At 43.5% G+C, this 23,713-nt stretch overlaps 1 protein-coding gene across 4 annotated transcripts in view; it reads right to left on the reverse strand.

Annotated features, from left to right (window-relative positions):
- OSBPL10 (oxysterol binding protein like 10) overlaps positions 1-23,713 on the reverse strand; it is a 286,331-nt gene that overhangs the window by 82,229 nt on the left and 180,389 nt on the right. For all 4 annotated transcript variants that reach the window (XM_029242396.1, XM_029242397.1, XM_029242398.1 and 1 more), the window contains one exon: positions 1,405-1,615. In XM_029242396.1, the coding sequence (XP_029098229.1) occupies positions 1,405-1,615 (211 nt within the window). The remainder of the gene's footprint in view (positions 1-1,404; positions 1,616-23,713) is intronic.

Consider the following 23,713-nt stretch of genomic DNA (forward strand, 5'->3'; position numbering starts at 1 on the left):
CAGAGTCCGCTGGGTGTTCCATTCTGGACTGAACAAAGGACCCCAGGCACCTGCCACAGTGGGAAGAGCCCACCTCTGGACGTGGCTCTGCCGTAGCTGGGTGGCCTCGGGCAGGTCATTAAACCCCTTTGAGCCTCAGCATCTCACCCACATGATGGGCATAATAATATCTACCTGGTGAAGATTTCAGAAAATGTGTAGCAAAAGCCAAATGCTGACAGAATCAGAGCTTAGTACATGATGGTGGGTATTACAGAAAGAAACCCGAATTACCCTTATACGGTTTACTGTAGGAAACCAACATCCCGCTTTTAACCTTGGTGAAAGAGGAAGGCAAAGGCGACTTGTGGGAAGTGTGAAATACAGACTATCTGTCATAACCCAGCTATACTTTCCATCACCTGAACTGCCTCATTTCTCATTAATTAATTGAGCCCTGGGCAACAAAGCTCCATGAGGCTTCAATTTGTCTCTTATTTCTAATACTTTACAATTCTATATGACATCACCAATCTCAAGCCATTTTCACCTTTATCATTTAATTTAATCTTCCCTAATATCTTTCTATCTGCTTATCGATTAAACACTTCAAAAGGATTGGAGCATCTTAAGGGGAGTTATTATTATCTCTAGCTTCTTGATAAAGAACTGGAAATGCTTCTGCTCTGTATTCCAGAGAAATTCTCACACCAGGCCCTGAGGGGACAGGAAAGGGATGGGGGGAGCGGGTGTCCAGAGAGCAGGAGGTAAGGCAGGTGTCCATCAGGAGAAGGTGTGGAGCCAAGTGTTGGGGGACACACTCCACAGGCACAGTTAGAAATAGTGGACTAGGGCTTCCCTGGTGGCGCAGTGGTTGAGAGCCCGCCTGCCGATGCAGGGGACATGGGTTCGTGCCCTGGACCGGGAAGATCCCACATGCCGCGGAGCGGCTGGGCCCGTGAGCCATGGCCGCTGAGCCTGCGCGTCCGGAGCCTGTGCTCCGCAACGGGAGAGGCCACAACAGTGAGAGGCCCACGTACCGCAAAAAAAAAAAAAAAAAAAAAAAAAAAAGAAATAGTGGACTAGAGGCTGCATAGCAATGAGTCTTGCAAACACAACACTGAGTGCAAAATTCACAAACGGAATGCAACGGAGAACGGGGTGCCAGCACGTCTCAAAGTAGTTTCAGAGTATTCATGGAAACACGTTAAATTGTGCATAGGATGGCAATTGCTAATGGGTAAAACAGAAATAAAAATATAGCCCAAGCGAGGTGGGGAAGGAAGAAGGGGTAAATGGAGAAGCGCTTGGATAAAAGGCGAGATGGATGGATTTAAAGGAGGAAGGCGATGGCAGACAGACACACGCATGCGTACATCGGAGAGCGCGCACTTGCAGCCCCGGGCGGGCCCCCGGAGGTCTTACCCGAGGCCCCGGGCCTGTGGCTGGGCTGACTGGCCTGGTGCAGGCTCTGCTGGAGCAGGCTCAGGCACTCCCCAAGGCAGCTGAGGGTGGCAGCAGAGGTAGCTTTCAGGAGCAGCAGGTCCTGGTCCAAGGCAGTGAGGGGCCCGGACCCCGGCAGAGACTCGATGGCATGCACCAGGTTCTTCTGCTGTCCCTCCACCTGGGTCATCATCTGTGGAACGGGAAGACAGCGAGAAGGTGAGGGTCGAAGTCCTCTCTCCCACAGGCGGGGAGCCAGCGCTTCAACTACCGGAGTGGATGAAAGTGCGGGGGAAGTGGTGAGAGACAGCATCACCACCCAGACTGCCAGCAGCGTGGGAGACAGCTCGGAGGGTGCTCGGCGTACAGCCCTCCTGGGATGATGCAGGCCCGGGTGAAATCTACCTGGGTCCATCCACGCAAAGGCATGCCTCTAGAGCTCTGATCACAAGAGGGTTTTAGAACTTTAGAGCTGAAAGGGACCATCAGGGCCACCTGGGTGTATCAGTTTACAGATCTTTGGAAGGTAATAAGAAATATACTAAAAGTATAGAAGTCTTGTGACCAACTTTAAGGTCCTTGGACCACGGAAGGTTATCTGAGATGGTGGAAGCGTGTGGCTTTGCCTCAGAGCAAGGTTAATTCCATGCTTTCCTTCCAGCTGCAATCCATCCCTAACTCCCTGGCAGTCCTATTCGAAGTTCAAGAAATAGAAGTGACATCTGGGGCTGGCATTTGTGGAGGTGAGATCAGACCGAGGCCAGTGCCGACCCACTCTGACCCCAAAATGCTACGAGAGCCCGCGACTTCCTTAACACCGTGTGTAGGGTGACAGGAGGAGGAGAAAAACTGGGAGTTCTAGAGCCAGCCCTGCTCCATGGCTGAAGCTGTGACAAACCAGTAACCCTGTGTTGTGGCCTGGCTTCAGTTTGTAAGCTATACACAAGCAGTGTCTCCTTGGACAAATGAAGGAGAAAGGAACTCAAGAACTAGAAAAGGACTTCACTGGTGATCTTGAGAAGTTCATGCCCCTCCTGTTTTACAACTTATCTCGCTAAGCAAGATGATGAGCCATAAATTGCATGGCAAACAAATAAACAGTCGAGCTGATACATGGAGGAACTAAAGCAGCCTGCCCAAGGTCACAGGGTCACAGGTCAGCATCAGAGGCAGGAACCAACTCCTGTTCTCTGGATTCCGGTCCACTGTTCCTTAAGCATCCCTCACAAAAGCCATCCTTTAATTTGAAGCAATCGCTCCTGCTTTGTCACTGTCATCCCAGGAGGATCCTTGTTACCATCAAGATGCCACCGGCTGGGAAGAAGCAATACTCTGTAAGGACTGGACTTGGACACAAAACTCATCCCATGCTTTGGCTTATTTTTCTATTTTCTTTCTGCTGTTTCCTATCACTCTGTGTAGTCATCTCCTTAAAAAAAAAAACAAAAAAAACTCCCCCATTGCAATCCTACTTACCAAAATCGGTGCCCTTACTTCAAAAAGATTTTTTAAAATATCGACATTAAACATATTACATGCCCATCCTCTGTCCATGTAAATTATTTTTTGCAGATTACAGAGTTTATACCTAGCCATTCTGGCTCTTAAAACAGTACTTGGGGCATAATAGGAGCTCAATAAGAATTCATTTCTCCTTCAGGTCTTTGCTGAAGAGCTGCCTTCTCAGGAAAGCTTCCTGAACCACATAATTTAAAATCAAAAAAAAAAAAAAGTATAAAATCATATGTCCAACCAAAACCCTGGCACTCCTGTGCTCCTTCCCAACTTATTTTTCTCCATAGCACTTACCATCTTCCAACCCAACTTGTAATTTACTTATTTCTTATGTTCATCTGTACTAGTGTGAAAGCAAGGACCATTCTATCTGTGATGTTCACTGATGGATCTGTTGAATCAGGGTCCCTTTTTTCTCACTGAGGCGCAAGAGAGTCTGTTTATGACACAAACTCTACACAAATCATTATAGTCTATTAGGACAACATGGCTGAAGATTCAGTAAAAATAATACCTCCGTTATCAGTTTAGGTTTGCCAAGAAAATGGTTAAATTTAACATTGAAAAAGATAAAATGTTTTTATATTCTTTGACAGTCAACTCTATGTAGAACTGCTAACATTTAGGGAGAAGTTGATTTCAAGCTACTGCTTGTAGTCAGCATTTCTGTAAATTCCTACCATAAAATCTTGTCTTAGAAAAATGATGCGTTGAAAGGGAAGCAGCAAATATAATGATGGAATATAAATGTATATTATGTATGTATATGTATAAATGTATATTATGTTCTTGACTACTATGGACGATAACATAATGCTTAAAAGGTGAGTAAAATGAAGCCATTAAATATGGAATATATTCCTTTTTAATCAACGAAAAGGAGAACTGTATTCCAATTATATAGTATAGGATAAGTACTTGTTATTTCACAAGCATAAAATATGATGCAAATCTCAGGTAATAAAAACACAAAAGTGACTTCCAGAATCTTCTACCCTATTACAACAGAGGCAGGTTCCCAGAGATGGAAGGCACGTATCTGCTCTCTAGAAAGCATTCAACAGTGTTTATCAGAGCCTGTTGCCAGCGCCAACAGGCAGGACAGCCTCCAGCAAAGGACGTCTGAACCGGCAGTGGATGGATTTGACGTTTACAATGACTGCAGAACGGCTGGCGCTGAGTGGGAGGGGGCAGGGGTGCCACATGCCCCACAAGTCACGGCAGAACTTTCCTGCTCAAAATGCCGAGAGCGCTCCCTGAGTGACCCTGTGCTACAGACTTACCAGGGACCAGACACTGGACGGATTTCAGCATCTTTCTTGGTACACTGAGCACTAAAACGAGCTTAGCACAGCGCGTGACACACAGGAGACGCCGAGAGTCATTTTCTCCCCTTTTCCACGTGACGCAAAACAGAACTTTAGTCTTTAAACACACAATCGATGCCAACCTTCACTTTCTATTAGTATCATCAGGCTCCAAAAGAAACTGAACGAACCCTGAAAGCAACACAGGACTCCCAGCCTCCGCGCTTGTATATCACGCTTATCACTGCTTTAACTTTTCTCACACTGGGAGGCACTGATGGAGAACCTTCATCAGACTTGGGAAGAACAAGTTTTAGCTGTTTTTTCCATATCTAATTTTAATGAAGGGCACATATGAGAAGATGTCTCAAAGCTGTACATGACAAAAACACCAACAACAAAGTCCCAAAGCAGCTCCCTCTGCCCTGCAAGGTTCCCACACCCTCAACACAAGAGCAAAGCACGGCCAGTGACGGCCACCAGCCTTTGAACTAATTGAACACTAATTACATAAGTTTCAAGTCAGCTCTAAACACTTCTTCTGAAGCACAACATCAACCATGTGTGGTGTTTAAAAACCAAAAAAAAAAAAAGCACGCATTTCATTTCTTGTGGCGTTTGGCTTCTACAATCAGGGGTATCGCCACCTTGTTAACACAGGTGCAAAATGGGACCCCCGTGAAATTTCAGAGATCCACCCCCTGGGAATGTCAACTCTGAGGTTGTGAAGTAGTCTAACTTTAGGTCAAATCCAACTTCACAGGGGAAGAAAAAAGGTCCACTTCTCATAGCACAAACAATGGCATGTGCACTGCAAAATCAAAGCTAAGAAAGTCAGTGGCTGCAGATTTTATGGTTTTATTTCACTGAAGCTGAAACCAAAGCTGAAGGCAAAGACCAAAACCCAGTGACATCAGCTCAACAAGATGAGATCCTGCTAAAGAGGGAACTGAGGAGGGGGCAGCAAGGGGGCAGCGGCTACACTCGCTCGCCTTGATGGCCTCAGACCGTTCTGACCTGCAAAGCTTGGTGTAGGTTTTGAGAGGCGCCGGAAAGGTCCAGCCCTGACAGGCTAGACATCAACGAATACCAGCTCCTCACTCATCCATCCGTCAGTAACCAAAGCAGCAGCAGCATGCTCGGATTTCTTATCCTAATGTCACCAGGGCTGCCGGCCTTGCTTGGCCGAGCTTTCTGGGTTCACAGACTCCCTGGGACCTTCAGTAACTCAATCCCTCTTGCCTGGAAGGAGAACAAACAATTCGATGCCAACTTCAAGGTGGCCTTGGTTTGACATTTCTCCTCAGCCTGGTGGAATTCCAGAGCCCCTTCTAAGTCTCCCGTCTGGGTCAGGGATCAGTCCTTGGCTAACTCAGGCTCAAAGACCTTAGAACCAAAACTAACTAACTAGCTAACTAACTAAAACTAACACTTCTCTCTCTCTCTCTCTCTCTCTCTCTCTCTCTGTCTCACACACACACACCCACACACACAGAGCTTACTATCTCCATTAACACAGATTTACTATTCAACGACCCTCATTAGCATTACTTTAAAATTCCAGACTCCCCACCCCAGAAATGGCTTGACGGCTCCTTACAGAAGCTTCCTGAAATATCCATCAGCTCTTTAATGGAAGCCATCAACACACAGTGTGCACCCTAAAATTTGTTAAATGCCTTGGCTCAAAGTCCTTGCCTTGTTTCTACCAGTCCTGAGCCATTGTCCCTTGATCTCAATCAAGTCCCTGTATTGTCAACCAAAGTTCTAATTCTCGTTTCCAGACGCTGCCCTCCTGGCTGAGAGACACTGCCCCATGGTGGTGGCATTTCCCCCACAGCGTGAACAATAAAGTCCCTTGGCCTTGTCATCAGAGGGTGGTGGTGACATCTGGAGAGGCAACATCCCAACGTCTACAGCCTTTCTCCATGTTTCTGAGTGTTGGGAACCCAGTTAAGGCCTGGCCTCACCTGAACAATTTCTCCCTCTCGCTGAGTCGCTTCCCTGACTCTCAGCCTGCCTCCTGCACTCCCTGGGCTTTGTCTGTTGTTCCAGCTCTTGGCATAACCGGAATGTTAACAAGCCAAGAGTTTCCTTGAAGCAGGGTCCCGGGTCCCTTTGCACCGCTCTCCGTGGTCCCAAGCACAACCCCACGGAGGCCAGTCCTAAACATCTCCTGGACTCCCAAATCTCTCTCCAGGCTCATCAGGTGAGCAGACAAAGAAAACCCCATCGAGTGGGCAGATCTTCAAATCCACACTACTTGATAGGAGTAAGAGAGTGACAGTGACAATAAGGAACAAAGATGAGCGGGAGGAAACAGGGTCCCTCTCCAGGGGTGAGGCTGCCAGCTACACAGGTGAGGTTACAGATAAAGAGGAAGAACAAGGTGACAAAACACAGGAAGAGAATAGAGAAACCAACAACCAACGTAAGAAACCAACTATAAACCAAGGGAAACCAAAATTCCACCTTTTAAAGTATCCAACATCAAAACAACCTACTGTCTTCTAGGCAGAGGAGTGAATTATGACGGAGTTACTGTTGCCTGGGCATATGTAAATTTAACCATCTGAAATACAGGCCTTAATCATCTTGTCATCTTTGTTGAGTTTTTCAAATAAATAGTAACATGGGCAGTTGAATTTTAAATTTAATTTGGAAGCCTAAACTGTAGTGAAAATGTCTTCAGAGATATTGCTCTGAAATTCAACTTTCAATAAAAATTTTAATTGGAAAAAAAAATGGGAAAAAGAAGGAAAGATCTCCCAAAAATTGACCATTAGATCTTTGATGACCTAACTACGTGTGTCCGCAAACTTCTATAAAAGGCCAGGGAGTAAATATTTAAGGCTTGGCAAACCACTGGATCTCTGTGGTGACTGCTCAGCCTGGCCCCTGCAGCTGGAAGGCGGGCAGAGTCCCCGTGTAAACATTTGGGTGAGGCTGTGCCCACATAAAACTAGCATTTGACTCATCTCGGTTTGGATGTCAGATAATTCTCTTTTCTCATTCAATGTGTGATTTTATTGGTTCTTGGAGTGACTGGTGATTTCTGACCATATCCTGGACATTTTGGCTATCGTGTTAGGAGATTCCAGGTCCAATCTGAATTTTTTAGGAGGCAATCACATGTTTAGGTTGAGCACGCAAGCCCTAGCCTACTTTTATGGCCTGTGGTTTCAATGACAATCTAATTTCAGACACTTTGTGGTGCCATTTTGATCTGCTTGGTTTATCTCCTGTCCCGGGGTCTCCATTGGTCCCTGCTGGTCTACCTGAGAGTCCAGACCTTCCACACAGGGGACAGGTGCCTGTTTTGGCAGGATCCCCTTTGCCCTCAGCTCTGGGTCGGGGAGGGGAATCTCAGGCCTGAAGTCATTTTTATGCCTTTGGGCAGAAAAGTTTGCTTTCCTTTCAAAGGTATGTAAGTGCATACATGTTATTTCCACTTCCAAGTTGAAGGCTGCTTCCTAAACAGATCTAACTAGCCAGATGGAAGAGTGCCAAGCACCAGTCATTCATTTTTTTGGTTGCAGAATTTATTCTCTCTTTTAGAAAATTGACAGAAGAGAAGCATTCATCATTTCTACATTTTTACCTGCTTTCTGGATTTATACCCACTTTGCTGGACCTCAGGGGGTACGACTGAGGCTGACTGTTACCAGATGACTTACGTGCTGACTCCAGATCTATCTGTCCTCCCCCACCACTGGGAGGCAGGACAGGCTACTGGCATTTTTAGTTCAACATTCTGACACGTGGCCTTTATCATGTGAGACTAGGGGAATAGAAATGAAAGAAAAGAGTGGTTGAAAGGCCAATCCAGAGATGAAGGACATCCATCCTGGTCCCTCCATAGTTTCAATATGAGAACGTGAGTGTTACCAAGAAGTCTCAGTGCTATTTATACAGCAGCCCATGCCATCCAAGGCAAAAGGCAAAAGGCAAAAGGCAAAGGCAAAATTCTGACCTGCACATGCACATACTCAGAAACACTTTCTGAAGATATGGGGATGGGTCCGCACATTTCTTAAAAACGGATTCTTTTCTGTCTTACCTTCACCTTTGGCTTTTCTACAATCATTTCCTTGCCACCCCCAGTAATAACTCCACATTGCTCAAATATGAAATGCACATTTTATCTTTACCAACTCCCAAAAGACAAGCCCATACTGAAATGTTCAAGAACTATGAGATCATGAACAGAAAAACAAACAACTCAATCAAAAAATGGGCAGAAGACTTAAATAAACATCCCTCCAAAGAAGAAATACAAAGGGCCAACAGGCACATGAAAAGATGCTCAACATCGCTAATTATTAGAGAAATGCAAATCAAAACTACAGTGAGGTACCACACCTCACACCAGTCAGAATGGCCATCATCAAAAAGTCTACAAATAATAGATGCTGGAGAGGGTGTGGAGAAAAGGGAATTCCCTACACTGTTGGTGGGAATGTAAGCTGGTGCAGCCACCGTGGAAAACAGTATGGAGGTTTCTCAGAAAACTAATAATAGAGCTACCATATGATCCATCCATCCCACTCCTGGGCCTATATCCAGACACAAATCTAATTCACAAAGATACATGCACCCTATGTTCATAGCAGCACTATTCACAAAAGCCAAGACATGGAAGCAACCTAAATGTCCACTGACAGAGGAATGGATAAAGAAGATGTGGTACATACATACAATGGAATACTACTCAGCCATGAAAAAGAACAAAATAATGCCATTTGCAGCTACATGGATGTAACTAGAGATTATCATAATAAGTGAAGTAAGTCAGAAAGACAAATACCATATGATATCACTTATATGTGGAATCTAAAATATGTCACAAATGAACCTATCTACAAACAGAAACAGACTCACAGACAGACAACAGACTTGTGGTTGCTGGGGGGTGGGGAGGCGGGAGAGGGATGGAGTGGGAGTTTGGGGTTAGTAGATGCAAACTATTATATACAGGATGGATAAACAACAAGGTCCTACTGTATAGCACAGGGAACTATATTCAATATCCTGAGATAAAACATAATAAGAAAGAATATAAAAAAGAATGTGTATGTGTGTGTATATATATAACTGAGTCACCTTACTGTACAGCAGAAATTAACATAACACTGTAAATCAACTATACGTCAAAAAAGAAAAAAGAACTATGAGATCATAGCATTCATGGGCAAAGGAATCTATGGCTGTCAAGTCTGTCTCCTTCATTTTGCAAGCAGGAAATCTGGGTTCAGAGAAGCCAGGAGTCCGTGCTGAGGTCACACACAGCTTCACCTGTAGTGGCAGCCCTCACTCTCCTCCTACACTCTCCTCCTACAGTGGGGCGGCTCCACTCCGAGGCACGATCTGATATACTTCCTCCTCTTTCCTTCTCTTATTCGGGAAGCGCAATACCCTTTCTGCCTCAGAAAATGACTACGGTGACGGTGACGTTTCTTCCACTGTCCCTCACCCCACCTTTTCTCACCACCTGGAAACAACTTGTTTTTGTTATTCTGATTACAAAAGGCTGACTCACACCATCAATCACCATCCCAACAAAATCAGAAAGTAAATACAGTTCTAAAAAAGGAAGTAAAAATTACCTGAAATCCTAATTCTTAGAGATAAGTCCTAACATTCTGGTATTACTCTGACTCTTCCAATTTATACAAACGCACACACACACACACACACACACGTACACACACACAGTATTATTTTATTTAACAGGATATCCCTTATATATAATTGTATAACCTTCACCACTTGAAATGCATCATCTCTTATAGCTGGGAGTTACTTCAAAATACTCCAGTGGTGTTGGTGGGGGATAGGATGAAATGATACTGGCTTTGGGGATGCTGAAGCTGTTGGTGGTGACATGGAGGTTTAATATTATCTTCTCTAATGTTTTTACGTTTGAAATTTTTCAAAATAATGAGTTTTTTTTAATAGGGGGGAAATACATCATTATGGGTTGAATTGTGTCCCTCCAAAATTCATATGTTGACATCCCACACCCTCAGTACCTTCAATGTGACCTAACTTAGAGACAGGATTTTTTTTTTTTTTTTGTAGAGGGAAATATAGCCTTTATTTTATAATAACTTGAAATGAAATATAATCTATAAAAATATTGAATCAGGTGTGTTGTACACCTGAAATTAATATAACATTGTAAATCAACTATACCTCAATAAAAAAAATTATTAGAAAAATATAGGAGTTTCTTGTAGGATTAAAGATGATGAACAACCAACTCTTAGAAAGGACAAGAACAGGGCTGAGATTTGGAGACTCTCAGTAGCAGAAACCTGAGGATCCCCTCTCTAGGGGCTGCCATGAAGGGTTCCAAACTTGCTGCACATGTGCATGACTCCAATCACATTTTTTCAAATTCTCAGGAAAGAAAGTATGATTGGCTGTTACCAAGGAGTTTCAATCCTTGCTGCAATCAAGGAGAAAGGTTCTTTGCAGAGGTCATCAGTGTAAAATCAGGTCATTAGGGTGGCCCTAATCCAATATGACTGGTGTCCTTAGAAAACAAGGAAATTAGGGCCCAGACACGCACAGAGGGCAGATGAGAGAAGCCGTGGGAGAAGACTGATTTATAAGCCAAGGAGAGAGACCTGGAACAGACTCTCACAGTCCTCAGAAGGCACCAACCTGCCAATGCCTGGACTGAGGGCTTCTAGGATCCATCACTGGGAGACAAAGTACCAGTCGGTGGTACTTTGATACCGCAGCCCCAGAAAGCTAATACACACATCACAGACATCTTTCCACAGATCTCACTGTAGTGGCTGCATCATGGAAGAGCTTTTCACTCCAAGCAAAGTCAACCCTGGCTCTGGGGCAGAAGCTCCTTGCTTGCAATGTCACCATCACATCTTCTCATGGAATTTTTGCTAAAGGAAAACTGAGGTGGAGAATGCATTTTCAGAATGAGGTAACAGAAGATGCTGACACAAATGTTAAAAAGTATTATTATGGCTTCCCTGGTGGCGCAGTGGTTGAGAATCCACCTGCCAAGGCAGGGGTTGCAGGTTCGAGCCCTGGTCTGGGAAGATCCCACATGCTACGGAGCAACTAAGCCCGTGCGCCAGAACTGCTGAGCCTGTGCTCTGGAGCCAGCGAGCCACAACTGCTGGGCCCACGTGCCACAACTACTGAAGCCCACGTACCGCAAAGAGGAGTGGCCCCCACTCGCCACAACTAAAGAAAAGCCTGCACAGAGCAATGAAGACCCAAAGCAGCCAAAAATATATAAATAAAAATTTTTTTAAAGTATTATTTTTTCACTCCACCTGTCTGTACTGAATGTTAAGTTGGTAATGAGGGGTGCCAGGTGCAAAAGGAATGGTCTCTTATCCTGTTCTCAACGAAAACACCATAGGCCAACAGAAGGACTGTGAGTAAAAGGAAAGGGGTCAGGAAATCACCGCCTTGTTTCATCCCTCATCGCTCTGTACCTCTGCCTCTCTCATACAGGCACAGCCCTGGCAGGGTGCTGGATGCGATAAAGGCGCTCACCCTTACCAGCACAAGGCTGGCCTCCCCTGCATGACACCCACGACCCGGGCTTTGGTGGAAGTGCCACCCACTGCTGGTTTTCATTATAAATCTCTTTTTTTTTTTTTAAACAAAAACAATACTTATCACGGAAAAAAACACCACACATAGTAAAATAGAAGAAAAAAAATACCCATAACATATCCCAAACTAGAGAAATAAGTATTAAAATTTTGGTATACATACAACAGTTTTATGCACAAATATGTACTTTTACTTTTTACGAAAGTGGTTGCACATCATAATATTGCTTTTTTTAAAATTCCATATACCATGTTGAATTGTAACAATACTATTTACGATACTGCAGGTCATTCCAGCACATAAAATGGGCCACAATTTATTGCCCAATTCTCTATCACTGGACCTTACAATGAGGTCTAACTTTCTTCTCTGTGACAAATTACAATTCCACAAACTTCTCTGTAGGTAGATCTCTGCATAAATTTGTAAACTAAACTTAAAATAAACTCCTAGAAGTTTATTAAAATAAACTCCTAGAAGAGGAGTTGCTGAATTTAAGGGTATTTAACATTAATTTTTAAGCCTTTTGAGAAATACTGCCAGCTCACCATCGAAAAAAAATTGTTATCAATTTGTTTTCCCTCAGCAATGTGTGAGCTGTCCTCTTTCTTATTAGCACTCTCTAAAACTCATCTTTTTTTCATAACCAATTTCACAGACAAAAAAACTCAAAAAATGAAAACCAGTATCTTTTTTTAATTTTAATTCATTGCACATGTCCCTGTATACTATGGGGCTAAAAAAAGGTTAAGAAATTTCCACATCTAGCAACGAGCAGTAAATAAGCCCTAGAGACCTAATGCACAGTATAATGAATATACACAATAATATTGTACTATAATCATCAACCTTGCTAAGTGACTAGAACTTAATTATTCCAACCACTAAAAAGAAGGGATAATTATGTAATGCGACAGAGGTGCTAAATCTCACTACAATGGCAATCCTATTACCCTATGTATATGTATCAAATTAACATGCGGTACACCTTAAATTTACAGAATGTTACATGTAAAATATATTTAACAAAAAAGAAGTTTCCATATCCAGTAAAGAAAATTCAAGCAAATAAGACTAAAGGAAGTCCAGAGAGCATGCTTCCTTCATCAGGGTGGAAGCAGCCATGTGGATAGGCGGGTAGGTGTAGGGCAAGGGACAAGGTGGCCCCAGCGATGGAAGGAAAGCTACACACAGCCCTGGCTGGGAGGGGAAGGATGACCAGGAGAACCCACTGGATTCAGAAAGCTCATGAAGAAGCCATAGCTCTCTCCTAAAAGGTCCAAGGACAAAGAGACAATGGGAAACAATGCCCGAGGTGCCCACACCCTCCTCACGCCAGAGGGAGCGTCTACCTGGACCCTGTCCTACTGCCTGCTCTGCCCCCAGGACCCACTGGATAAGGGCAGGACTGTCCACCTTTGCCAAGCTCGCCAAGCAAGGTCCTGTGTCTGATCTGAATCCAGCATCTAAGCTGAAGAGGAAAGCAGAAACTGGCTCTTGGCTTTCCCACGTTCCTCCGTCTCAACTTCTCCATCTACTTCCGGTACAGCAGTCACACCAGTCACAGCCATTGACATGAATAATAGAAGCAGGGCCATTTCACGTCCGGACCAAGGGGGAGCCTTACAGTTTACAAAGTGCTACCACACTCATCATCTCTCACTCTCCCAGCTCTGCCCTGCTCCCAAGGCAGGCTGGTCATCGTGATTCTTGTTTTACACGACCCTGGGGCCCAAACCATAATCCATGCAAGTGGAGATGTGAGGACTGAAGTGCAGTGTCCTGGATCCAAACTTCTCTGCCCCTCTGCCTCACTCCCAGGAGGCACACAGAACGGCACCGCCCTAGACGATTCGTGATCACAGCACACACGCACACACGCGCGCACGCACGCACACACACACACACACACACACAGGGATGCTCACCTGGCAAGGCCTTCCGCCTAAAAGGAATTAAGATGCAATTCACTCTGAACTGAAAGAGAACAAGTTAGACCACGAAGTCTTCCTGGGTAAAATCCCCAGAAAGAAATCTTGATTCATAAACAAAGCCTGAAAAACAAAGGGTAAGGATTTGTCCTGCAAATGGTGTGGAAGTTTCACTCAAGTGTTTAAGTATCTCTCAGAAGTCCCCTCATCAGAAACTGTTAAATATACATCATGTATAAAACAAAAACTAAAATGCTGCTTTATTGATCCATGTCAGAAGCCTTCTGGTCGACCTGCCATCTCTCAGCAGATGCTGGCTGGTATATCAGGTTTTTATCTCTTGCAGAATGGAACCTTACAAACCAAAGATCAACGAGTATGAAATTAAACCACTTTCCTGAGTCTGCTTTACCTTTATTCACACTCATATTCCACGTACACGCTTGGCCTATCTCAGAGAACCTCTAAGCTTCTGGAGATGTAATTTCCATTTGGGGAAAATCGAAGGCTGTTCTAAGAATTCCTGGGGAAAAAAAAAAAGCCAGTAGACATCTATATCTAACTTCAGGTTAGTAGCACGTTCTTATCTCCCACTGGGCCATAGCTCTACCTACTAATGCCTGTTACTCTCTTTCAAAACTTAATTGTTGTTTTTAGTTCAAATATCTATGCAAAGCAGCAGACAAAAACATGACAATATAGTTCTCTTTTCCAGCTAAAATTAATTTCACTAGTGCCAATTATTTTCAGGAAAGAAATGCATCTCCAAAGGATACTTGAAAGAGGGGGACAAAATTGTACAAGAAAGTCACATCTCCAGGCAAATCCTTTACAGCATCTGAGCCTTGGCAAATGAAACTCTGGAGAGACAAATGCATTTATCAGGAATCTGCTTCATTAATTTGAAAGGGAAAATTATGGTAAGGGATAAGCTACCAGTAATTAATATTTATTGTATCCCCACTGGGTAAATGACACTGCAGTCACCATTTTACAGAACAGAGAACACAATTCCTGCACACAAACTGCTTACAATGTAATCCTTGAGGTGCTCAAATACGAGCTAGCAGAGTGATATACAGTGCTTTACAAAAGAGCTAACACCCCTCACAGGTGCCTGCACTGGAAATTACTTTTGTGTGATGGAAAGGAACTGCCCTGGACCCATTCCTACATCTTCTCCACTCTTCCTCATGACTCTGGCATCCACTTTTTAAGGAAGTATAAGAGTGTGTAGTCCATGACCACTATTCACATGAATAAACATGCAAAGGGAATTTATTATAATGATTTCCATACATGTCCATCTCCAGGGCCCAGCCTACTGACAGAATCAATCAGTTAATCTACGACCACACACACTGTGAGAAGGGCCCACAGGATCTTAATTCATCAAAAGACTCTATTCACAGGAGATGCCTGACAAATGCTGGGTGGATGGGTGGATGGGTGGAGGAGGAAGAAGTAAGAGAGGGCAGTGAAAGGAAGGGGATGGAGGCGGGGGAGAAAAGGTAGAAGGAGAGGGGAGGAGGGGAGACTACCGAGAAAGCAAGGGGGAAAGGAAGGACACAGCTCCAAAGTTTCGGGAAGTGTAGACAAGCTGGCAAGGTCCTCTAGCAAATCCAAGAACTCCCTTCCAATGCCCCTAGTCTGGAGCTGCCACTTCCACTCAAGGAATAAATGATATTTCCTCCTGTAGCCTGTGACCTTAGACCTTCAGCCTTAACTGTTAGTCCTCCCTGGAGGACAGAGGGAATGGGATGTTTTAACTGCACATGAGACATCTCCAGGCACACAACAACCCCACATTTCTTACAGCCTCTAAATTAGTCTGTGTGTTCCTAGGAAAAACAAAGCCCTACCTGAATGGGCTCTAGGCTCAACCATGGAATATCTGCTTCCTGGTTGTCTTTTTTGTCCTTTTTTGTAGTACAGTTGATTTACAAGATTTCAGGTGTACAGCAAAGTGATTCAGTTATACATACATATATATTCTTTTTCAGGTTCTTTTCCATTATAGGTCATTACAAGCTACTGAACGTAGCTCCCTGTGCTATACAGTAGGTCTTTGTTGTTTATCGATTTTATATATAGTAGTATATATAATGGTGTATCTGTTAATTCCAAATCCCTAATTTATCCTTCCCCCCACCTTTCCCCTTTGGCAATCATAATTTGTTTTCTATGTCTGTGAGTCTATTTCTGTTCTGTAAATAAGTTCACTTGTATCACTTTTTTAGATTTCACATATAAGTGATATATGGTATTTGTCTTTCTCTGTCTGACTTCCTTCAGTTAGTATGATAATCTCTAGGTCCATTCATGTTGCTGCAAATGACATTATTTCACCCTTTTTATGGCTAAGTAATATTCCATTGTATATATATGTATCACATCTTCTTTATCCATTCATCTGTTAATGGACATTTAGGTTGCTTCCATGTCCTGGCTATAGTGAATAATGCTGTTATGAACACTGGGTTGCATGTACCTTTTCAAATTATAGTTTTAGTCTTTTCTGGATATACGCCCAGGAGTGGGATTGCCAGATCATATGGTAACTCTACTTTTAGTTTGCTAAGGAACTTCCACACTGTTCTCCATAGTGTCTGCACCAATTTACATTCCCACCAAAAGTGTATCTCTTGGTTAAGTCTTACTCTTTCTTCAGACTCAGCTTAGACGTTATTTTCACCAGGCAGCCTTCCACCATCTCCCAAAAAGGTCACGATCCCCATCACCCATAGAACACACCATGGTTGTAATTAAGCGATGTGTTATGCTATTACTTGGCTCCTCTCTCTCGCCCTTATGAGCCTCTGAGCTCCATGAGGACAAGGACCATGGCTCTTTTGTTCACTGTTGCTTCTCTAGAATCTAGGTCAAGGCCTGGGAAACTGCAGACAAAAAATACTGGTGGAAAGAATGAGTGAATGAATAGATGAAGGGGAGCACCCAGGCATCTCTTAAGAGCTGGGAACAGCCATTCTCCTCCCTTCAGGCATGAAAAAAGACAGGGCAACCTGAGACTCATCCAGATGAATAAAAGGCCCAAACACCATCTGAGTGACAGCCATGGGCTTTCAAAATTGACAAGGAAAGGAGGCACCATGCCAGTTCTGGGGATGAACGGAGCAGGTTAACTGTTTTCCTGCCACATCTCGTCGGAAAACTGCAGTGGTCACGTGCCTCCCAGGTCTAGCTGATCGTGGTCATAGAGAGTGTTTAGCAGCAAAGAGCGTAAACCGGACCCACGCAAGTTCAAAGACAAGGGGATCCCTTCATGGATATGGGACAGAGGTGCCTAGCATCTGCCAGAAAGGACCACTCTCTGTCCTGCAGTGATACCACGGTCTCTCTTCTCCATCCCTCCGGTCTCTGTGGTCTCTGATGTCGGCACTTCTCTCTCTCATTTTACTCCCCTGAAAACTTCTTGCACTTGGACAAATCCCAGCAGAGGCCCTGGAGCCACATCGACCCCATCTCACAGGTCTGATTTCAAATTTGAGAGAAAGTGAATATGACGGGCTGGTCATGGGTCAGATGCCTGCCCTGGTCCAGTCAGCTGACACCAGGGATGTGAAGAATGGTGTCATGTGATGACACAGCCCTGCACACACAGACCAACCCCTTCAGGATGGGGTTTCCCCTCCACCCACGTCTCTTTGACTGTGATTTTAACCTGATACAGGATTCTGACATGCATGAGATACAAGGATGCACACTCTTTACAAATACCTTAAAAACTCACTTCACAGGAAGACGTATGTCTCAGCTGGAACATCAGTCAACGCTTTCATCCAAAACACTTAGTTCAGTGGTGAGGTGTTTCCCTAAACATGAATGCCACACTCGCACAGCCTCCTGTCCGAGGGTTCTAGAAGTTTACTAACTTCTTATAAATGTGTATGATAAACACCCAACTCTAACTGAGCTCAAACCCCCTCACCACTCTCTTACCTGTGATACCACCGCATAACGCAAGGTCAATAGGGTCCCACAGGCTAAAGGGGCTTAAGAAGAGACAGGGACTCAGTCCCCTGTCCTCTCTCAGCTCACACCTCTCCTGAGACTTTCCAACATCTAGACGACAACCCCCAAGCTGTGTTACCTATCAGGTTCACGGGTCTAACGCCACCCTTAACTTTGTGTAAATTAAAATTAGCACCAAGGAGCTCTGGGTTTTTTGTTTGTTTGTTTTTTGCGGTACACAGGCCTCTCACTGTTGTGGCCTCTCCCGCCATGGAGCACAGGCTCCGGACGCGCAGGGTCAGCGGCCATGGCTCACGGGCCCAGCCGCTCCGCGGCATGTGGGATCTTCCCGGACCGGGGCATGAACCCGTGTCCCCTGCATCGGCAGGCGGACTCTCAACCACTGTGCCACCAGGGAAGCCCCGCTCTGGGTTTTTGACATTAGCCAACGCTCCCTCAAGAGCCCTCTGGAGTTTCCCCTATGCAGCTGTGATGAAAACAGTTCTCTTTTTCATGGGAATAAATTCTTCTCTTCCCATCACCCAACCTGAGACAGAAAAAGAAAATGTCTGGCCCTGGCAATGACCTTGGAAAGTACAGGATCTGAAAACAGAACTAGGTGTAATTCTCACAGGTGGCTTGTGTATCATGCTCCTGTCTTCTCGTGAATATTCTACCTCCTCAGCCAGCCCTGCGCCCCTTGACTTTCTCTAGGTTACATCTTACCTGGAAATCCTTTCCTCCTCACCCCTCATGGTCAAGTCCTACTAGGCTTCCAATGCCCAGCTCCTGAAGTTCTGCACTCCCAGGCAGAAGTCACCAGTCACCACAACCCCAGCCCCTCCAACCCCCCATGAGTGCTCACCGTTTTTCTTTTAAGTTCTTGAGGTCAGGGGAGCAGCCCCACGCCCGTGTGCCCCTAGCACCTGGCTGGGAGTACCAGTTTTCAATGATGTACTCACTAGATACATTCCTAGGCTTTGGGCCACTGTTTCAGGTTCCTGGTTTGTTCTTTCCCAGTGAAAATGCTCTGCTTCCATTGTTATATTTGTGTCAGTAGTTGGGGCTGCCTAACTTGGGCTAAGCCGGGCATTTACAGAAGAAAAAATGCATTTTCTCCTTCAATTCAGAAAATACTTAGAAATGACTGTTTCCCCTTAGGCCCACCTGTGTCCTGTTAATTCACCAGCTTTAACCTAACCTTTTAGAAAATGTATACTATTAGCGACTCTTCCAGATACTGTCTCCTGTTTCCCAAATGCAAAATAAACACAGGCTGTAATTCTTTCCACAACTACAATGTAAATACATATTTCACCCCAGGGATAAATTGGCTTTATCTTCATGTAAATTTAGTAGCAATAAAAGGTAACCCTCGGCAAAAGGAAATATTCATGTTTCTGACTGTGTGTGTTACCCTCCACCCCACTCCAAAGCATCAAAAAAAAACAAAGAACTGGGAATTCCCAGGCGATCCAGCGGTTAGGACTCGGCACTTCCACTGCTGGGGACCCGGGTTCGATCCCTGGTCAGGGAACTAAGATCCCACAAGCAGAGCAGCATGGCCAAACAAACAAACAAAAAGTACTTATCTAAAGTAGAGCCATTCCTCTAGTAAAAGTTTAAAGTATTGCTTCAAACTGACATACATGCTAGATTTTAATAGAGCTGCATTTATTTGGGGAACAATTTCCTCAGCTTTGAGATTGGCTAATCTGAAGAACAATGACCATTTTTACCCTCTCCAGTGCTGCCCCCTGCTGACAAAGGGATGCACACCTTTGCCGGACACTGCTGCCCATCCCTGAAAATGGCGGCTGCAACAAAATAAGCCCGATATCTCTTATATGTGGAATCTAAAATATGACACAATGACAAACCCACAGCCAACATCATTCTCAATGGTGAAAAACTGAAACCATTTCCACTAAGATCAGGAACAAGACAAGGTTGCCAACTCTCACCACTATTTTTTAACACAGTTTTGGAAGCTTTAGCCACAGCAATCAGAGAAGAAAAAATAAATAAATAAAAGGAATCCAAGTCGGAAAAGAAGAAGTAAAGCTGTCACTGTTTGCAGATGACATGATACTATACATAGAGAATCCTAAAGATGCTACCAGAAAACTACTAGAGCTAATCAATTAATTTGGTAATGTAGCAGGATACAAAACTAATGCACAGAAATCTCTTGCATTCCTATACACTAATGATGAAAAATCTGAAAGTGAAATTAAGGAAACACTCCCATTTACCACTGCAACAAAAAGAATAAAATACCTAGGAATAAACCTACCTAAGGAGACAAAAGACCTGTATGCAGAAAACTATAAGACACTGATAAAGGAAATTAAAGATGATACCAACAGATGGAGAGATATACCATGGTCTTGGATTGGAAGAATCAACATTGTGAAAATAACTATACTACCCAAAGCAATCTACAGATTCAATGCAATCCCTATCAAACTACCCCTGACATTTTCACAGAACTAGAAAAAAATTCACAATTTGTATGGAAACACAAAAGAACCTAATAGCCAAAGCAATATTGAGAAAGAAAAACAGAGCTGGAGGAATCAGACTCCCTGACTTCAGACTATACTACAAAGCTACAGTAATCAAGACAGCATGGTACTGGCACAAAAACGGAAATATAGATCAATGGAACAGGACAGAAAGTCCAGAGATAAACCCATGCACATATGGTCACCTTATTTTTGATAAAGGAGGCAAGAATATACAGTGGAGAAAAGACAGCCTCTTCAATAAGTGGTGCTGGGAAAACTGGATAGCTACATGTAAAAGAATGAAATTAGAACACTCCCTAACACTATACACAAAATAAACTCAAAATGCATTAAAGACCTAAATGTAAGGCCAGACACTATAAAACTCTTAGAAGAAAACATAGGCAGAACACTCTATGACATAAATCACAGCAAGATCCTTTTTGACCCACCTCCTAGAGAAATGGAAATAAAAACAAAAATAAACAAATGGGACCTAATGAAACTTAAAAGCTTTTGCACAACAAAGGAAACCATAAATAAGATGAGAAGCAACCCTCAGAATCGCAGAACATATTTGCAAATGAAGCAACTGACAAAGGATTAATCTCCAAAATATACAAGCAGCTCATGCAGCTCAATATCAAAAAAACAAACAACCCAATCCAAAACTGGGCAGAAGACCTAAATAGACATTTCTCCAAAGAAGATATACAGATGGCCAACAAACACATGAAAGAATGCTCAACATCACTAATCATTAGGGAAATGCAAATCAAAACTACAATGAGGTATCACCTCACACCAGTAAGAAAGGGCAGCATCAAAAAACCTACAAACAATAAATGCTGGAGAGGGTGTGGAGAAAAGGGAACCCTCTTGCACTGTTGGTAGGAACGTAAATTGATACAGCCACTGTGGAGAACAGTACGGAGGTTCCTTAAAAAACTATAAATAGAACTACCATACGACCCAGCAATCCCACTACTGGGCATATACCCTGAGAAAACCATCATTCAAAAAGAGTCATGTACCACAATGTTCATTGCAGCTCTATTTACAACAGCCATGACATGGAATCAACCTAAATGTCCATTGACAGATGAATGGATAAAGAAGATTTGGCACATATATGCAATGGAATATTACTCAGCCATAAAAGGAAATGAAATTGAGTTATTTGTAGTGAGGTGGATGGACCCAGAGACTGTCATACAGAGTGAAGTAAGTCAGAAAGAGAAAAACAAATACTGTAAGCTAATACATATATATGGAATCTAAAAAAAAAAAAAATTGTCATGAAGAACCTAGGGGCAGGACAGGAATAAAGATGTAGACATAGAGAATGGACTTGAGGACACGGGGAGGCGGAAGGGTAAGCTGGGACAAAGTGAGAGAGTGGCATGGACATATATACACTACCAAACGTAAAATAGATAGCTAGTAGGAAGCAGCCACATAGCACAGGGAGATCAGCTCAGTGCTTTGTGACCACCTAGAGGGGTGGGATAGGGAGGGTGGGAGGGAGAAGCAAGAGGGAGGAGATATGGGGATATATGTATATGTATAGCTGATTCACTTTGTTATACGGCAGGAACTAACACACCATTGTGGAGCAATTATACTCCAATAAAGATGGTGTAAAAAAAAAAAAAAACGACACAAATGAACATATCTACAAAACAGAAACAGACTCACAGACAGAGTTGTGGTTGCCAAGGAAGAGGGGGTTGGGGGAAGGATGCAGTGAGAATTTGGGGTTAGCAGATGTAAGCTTTTATATATAGAATGGATAAACAACAAGGTCCTACTGTGTAGCACAAGGAACTATATTCAATATCCTATGATAAACCATAATGGAGAAGAATATTAAAAAAGAATGTGTATATATATGTATAACTGAATCACTTTGCTGTACAGCAGAGATTAACAACATGTAAATCAACTATACTTCAATTTTAAAAAACACAAATAATACTGATAAGCAAAAAATAATAATAATAAGCCCACTGGCCTACTAGGTGCCAAGCCCCACAGAGAAGAAGAAAGGGGCAAGAGACACAGCTCCTTCAGGATTCTAAGAATGAACAGAGAAGACAAAACGTGTACATACAAAAACCATCAAAACAGTATAAAACTATACTGTTAAGTTATAGAGTAAGGGCTGTCCAGACGAACAAGATTCTGGGAAGGGTGAGGTCGATGAAGACAAAGGCCCCATATAGACTAGTGGTTCCCAATCTTTCACGCTAAGGAACCCCACCTCACTCTGCATGGACTCCTTGCACGTAAGGAAACCAGAGTACCCAGCAAACGTTCATCTATATCCAGCCAAGAGCAAAGAAACATAGATAAGTGCTTGGCTTCAGTTAGGGAATTTTACAATGATGAAAATAGCTCACAGATCCCCTAAGAGAGAAGGTTCTAGAATCCATGAACCCTAAGATGCCTTCTCAGTGGGCTTCTCAGGAGGTCTGGTGCCTACAAAATGGATTCAGTGACAGGGTTATTTATGCCTGCGAGCATTTTGCTCCTGAGGAAAGAGTCCTTAGCTTCCACGAGACTCTCAAAGGCACTTGTGGCCAATAGTAAATCAATCAACAAACAAACAAAACTAAAATCTGTAGGCCTACGATGTCAGGCTAAGAACTCCCGGTTCAGATAACGTGAAGGGTGCAGAGAGCAATTCCAGGGGAGATGCCATGCTCTCCGGTTCCTATCCTTAGAGGCATCCATTCAGATTTAAATTGAAGAAAAAATATCTATTCTTTTTTTTTTTTAAGTAAAAAAGAAATGTATCTTTGCCTTTATTTGTTTTTCTCAAAATAAAAAAAAAATATCTATTCTTCCTTTCCAAACTAACTCCACCAAACTCTTATACCCCACATCACTTCAACAATTTGCCTACTAAAAATTGGCACTTGCCATCTGCCTCTACAAGGATTAAGTCACAAGCCACTGCAGACTCTGACCTTCAACACACCCTGAAAGGAGTTCAGGGTGGAGATCAGGAATAAGGCCCTCTGTATGCTGGGAAAAACTGGCAGAACAGGTCTTCAGATAGATATTTTCAGGGGAAGATTTTATGAGCCCAATTCTGGCATCTCCCTATACCTAGAAAAGCACTAAAATCATTAACGGCAACATCTGGTCCTCGCGCCTAGCAGCAACCTTCTGCCACAATGGGGTGCTTGACTGCACATACCCACCCTTCACTAAAATTATATATAATACTGACCTTCCCCCCTACCTCTTTGGAGCAGTTCCTCAGAGCTATCTAAAATGTTGTCTTCCAGGCTATAGTCCTCATTTTGCCCCAAATAAAACTTAACTCACAGCTCTCACATTGTGCATTTGTTTTCAGTCAACAAATTTTAAAGATTGAAAAAAAAAGGAATGGCAACCACAACAGACCATAACTCTTAAGCGTTTATCCTGTGTGGTCAGTTCTCCCTGG

The sequence above is a fragment of the Monodon monoceros genome, unplaced genomic scaffold (genome assembly GCF_005190385.1).
Source record: "Monodon monoceros isolate NGI ecotype Baffin Bay Population unplaced genomic scaffold, NGI_Narwhal_1 Super_Scaffold_3, whole genome shotgun sequence".
NCBI classification, from domain to species: domain Eukaryota; kingdom Metazoa; phylum Chordata; class Mammalia; order Artiodactyla; family Monodontidae; genus Monodon; species Monodon monoceros.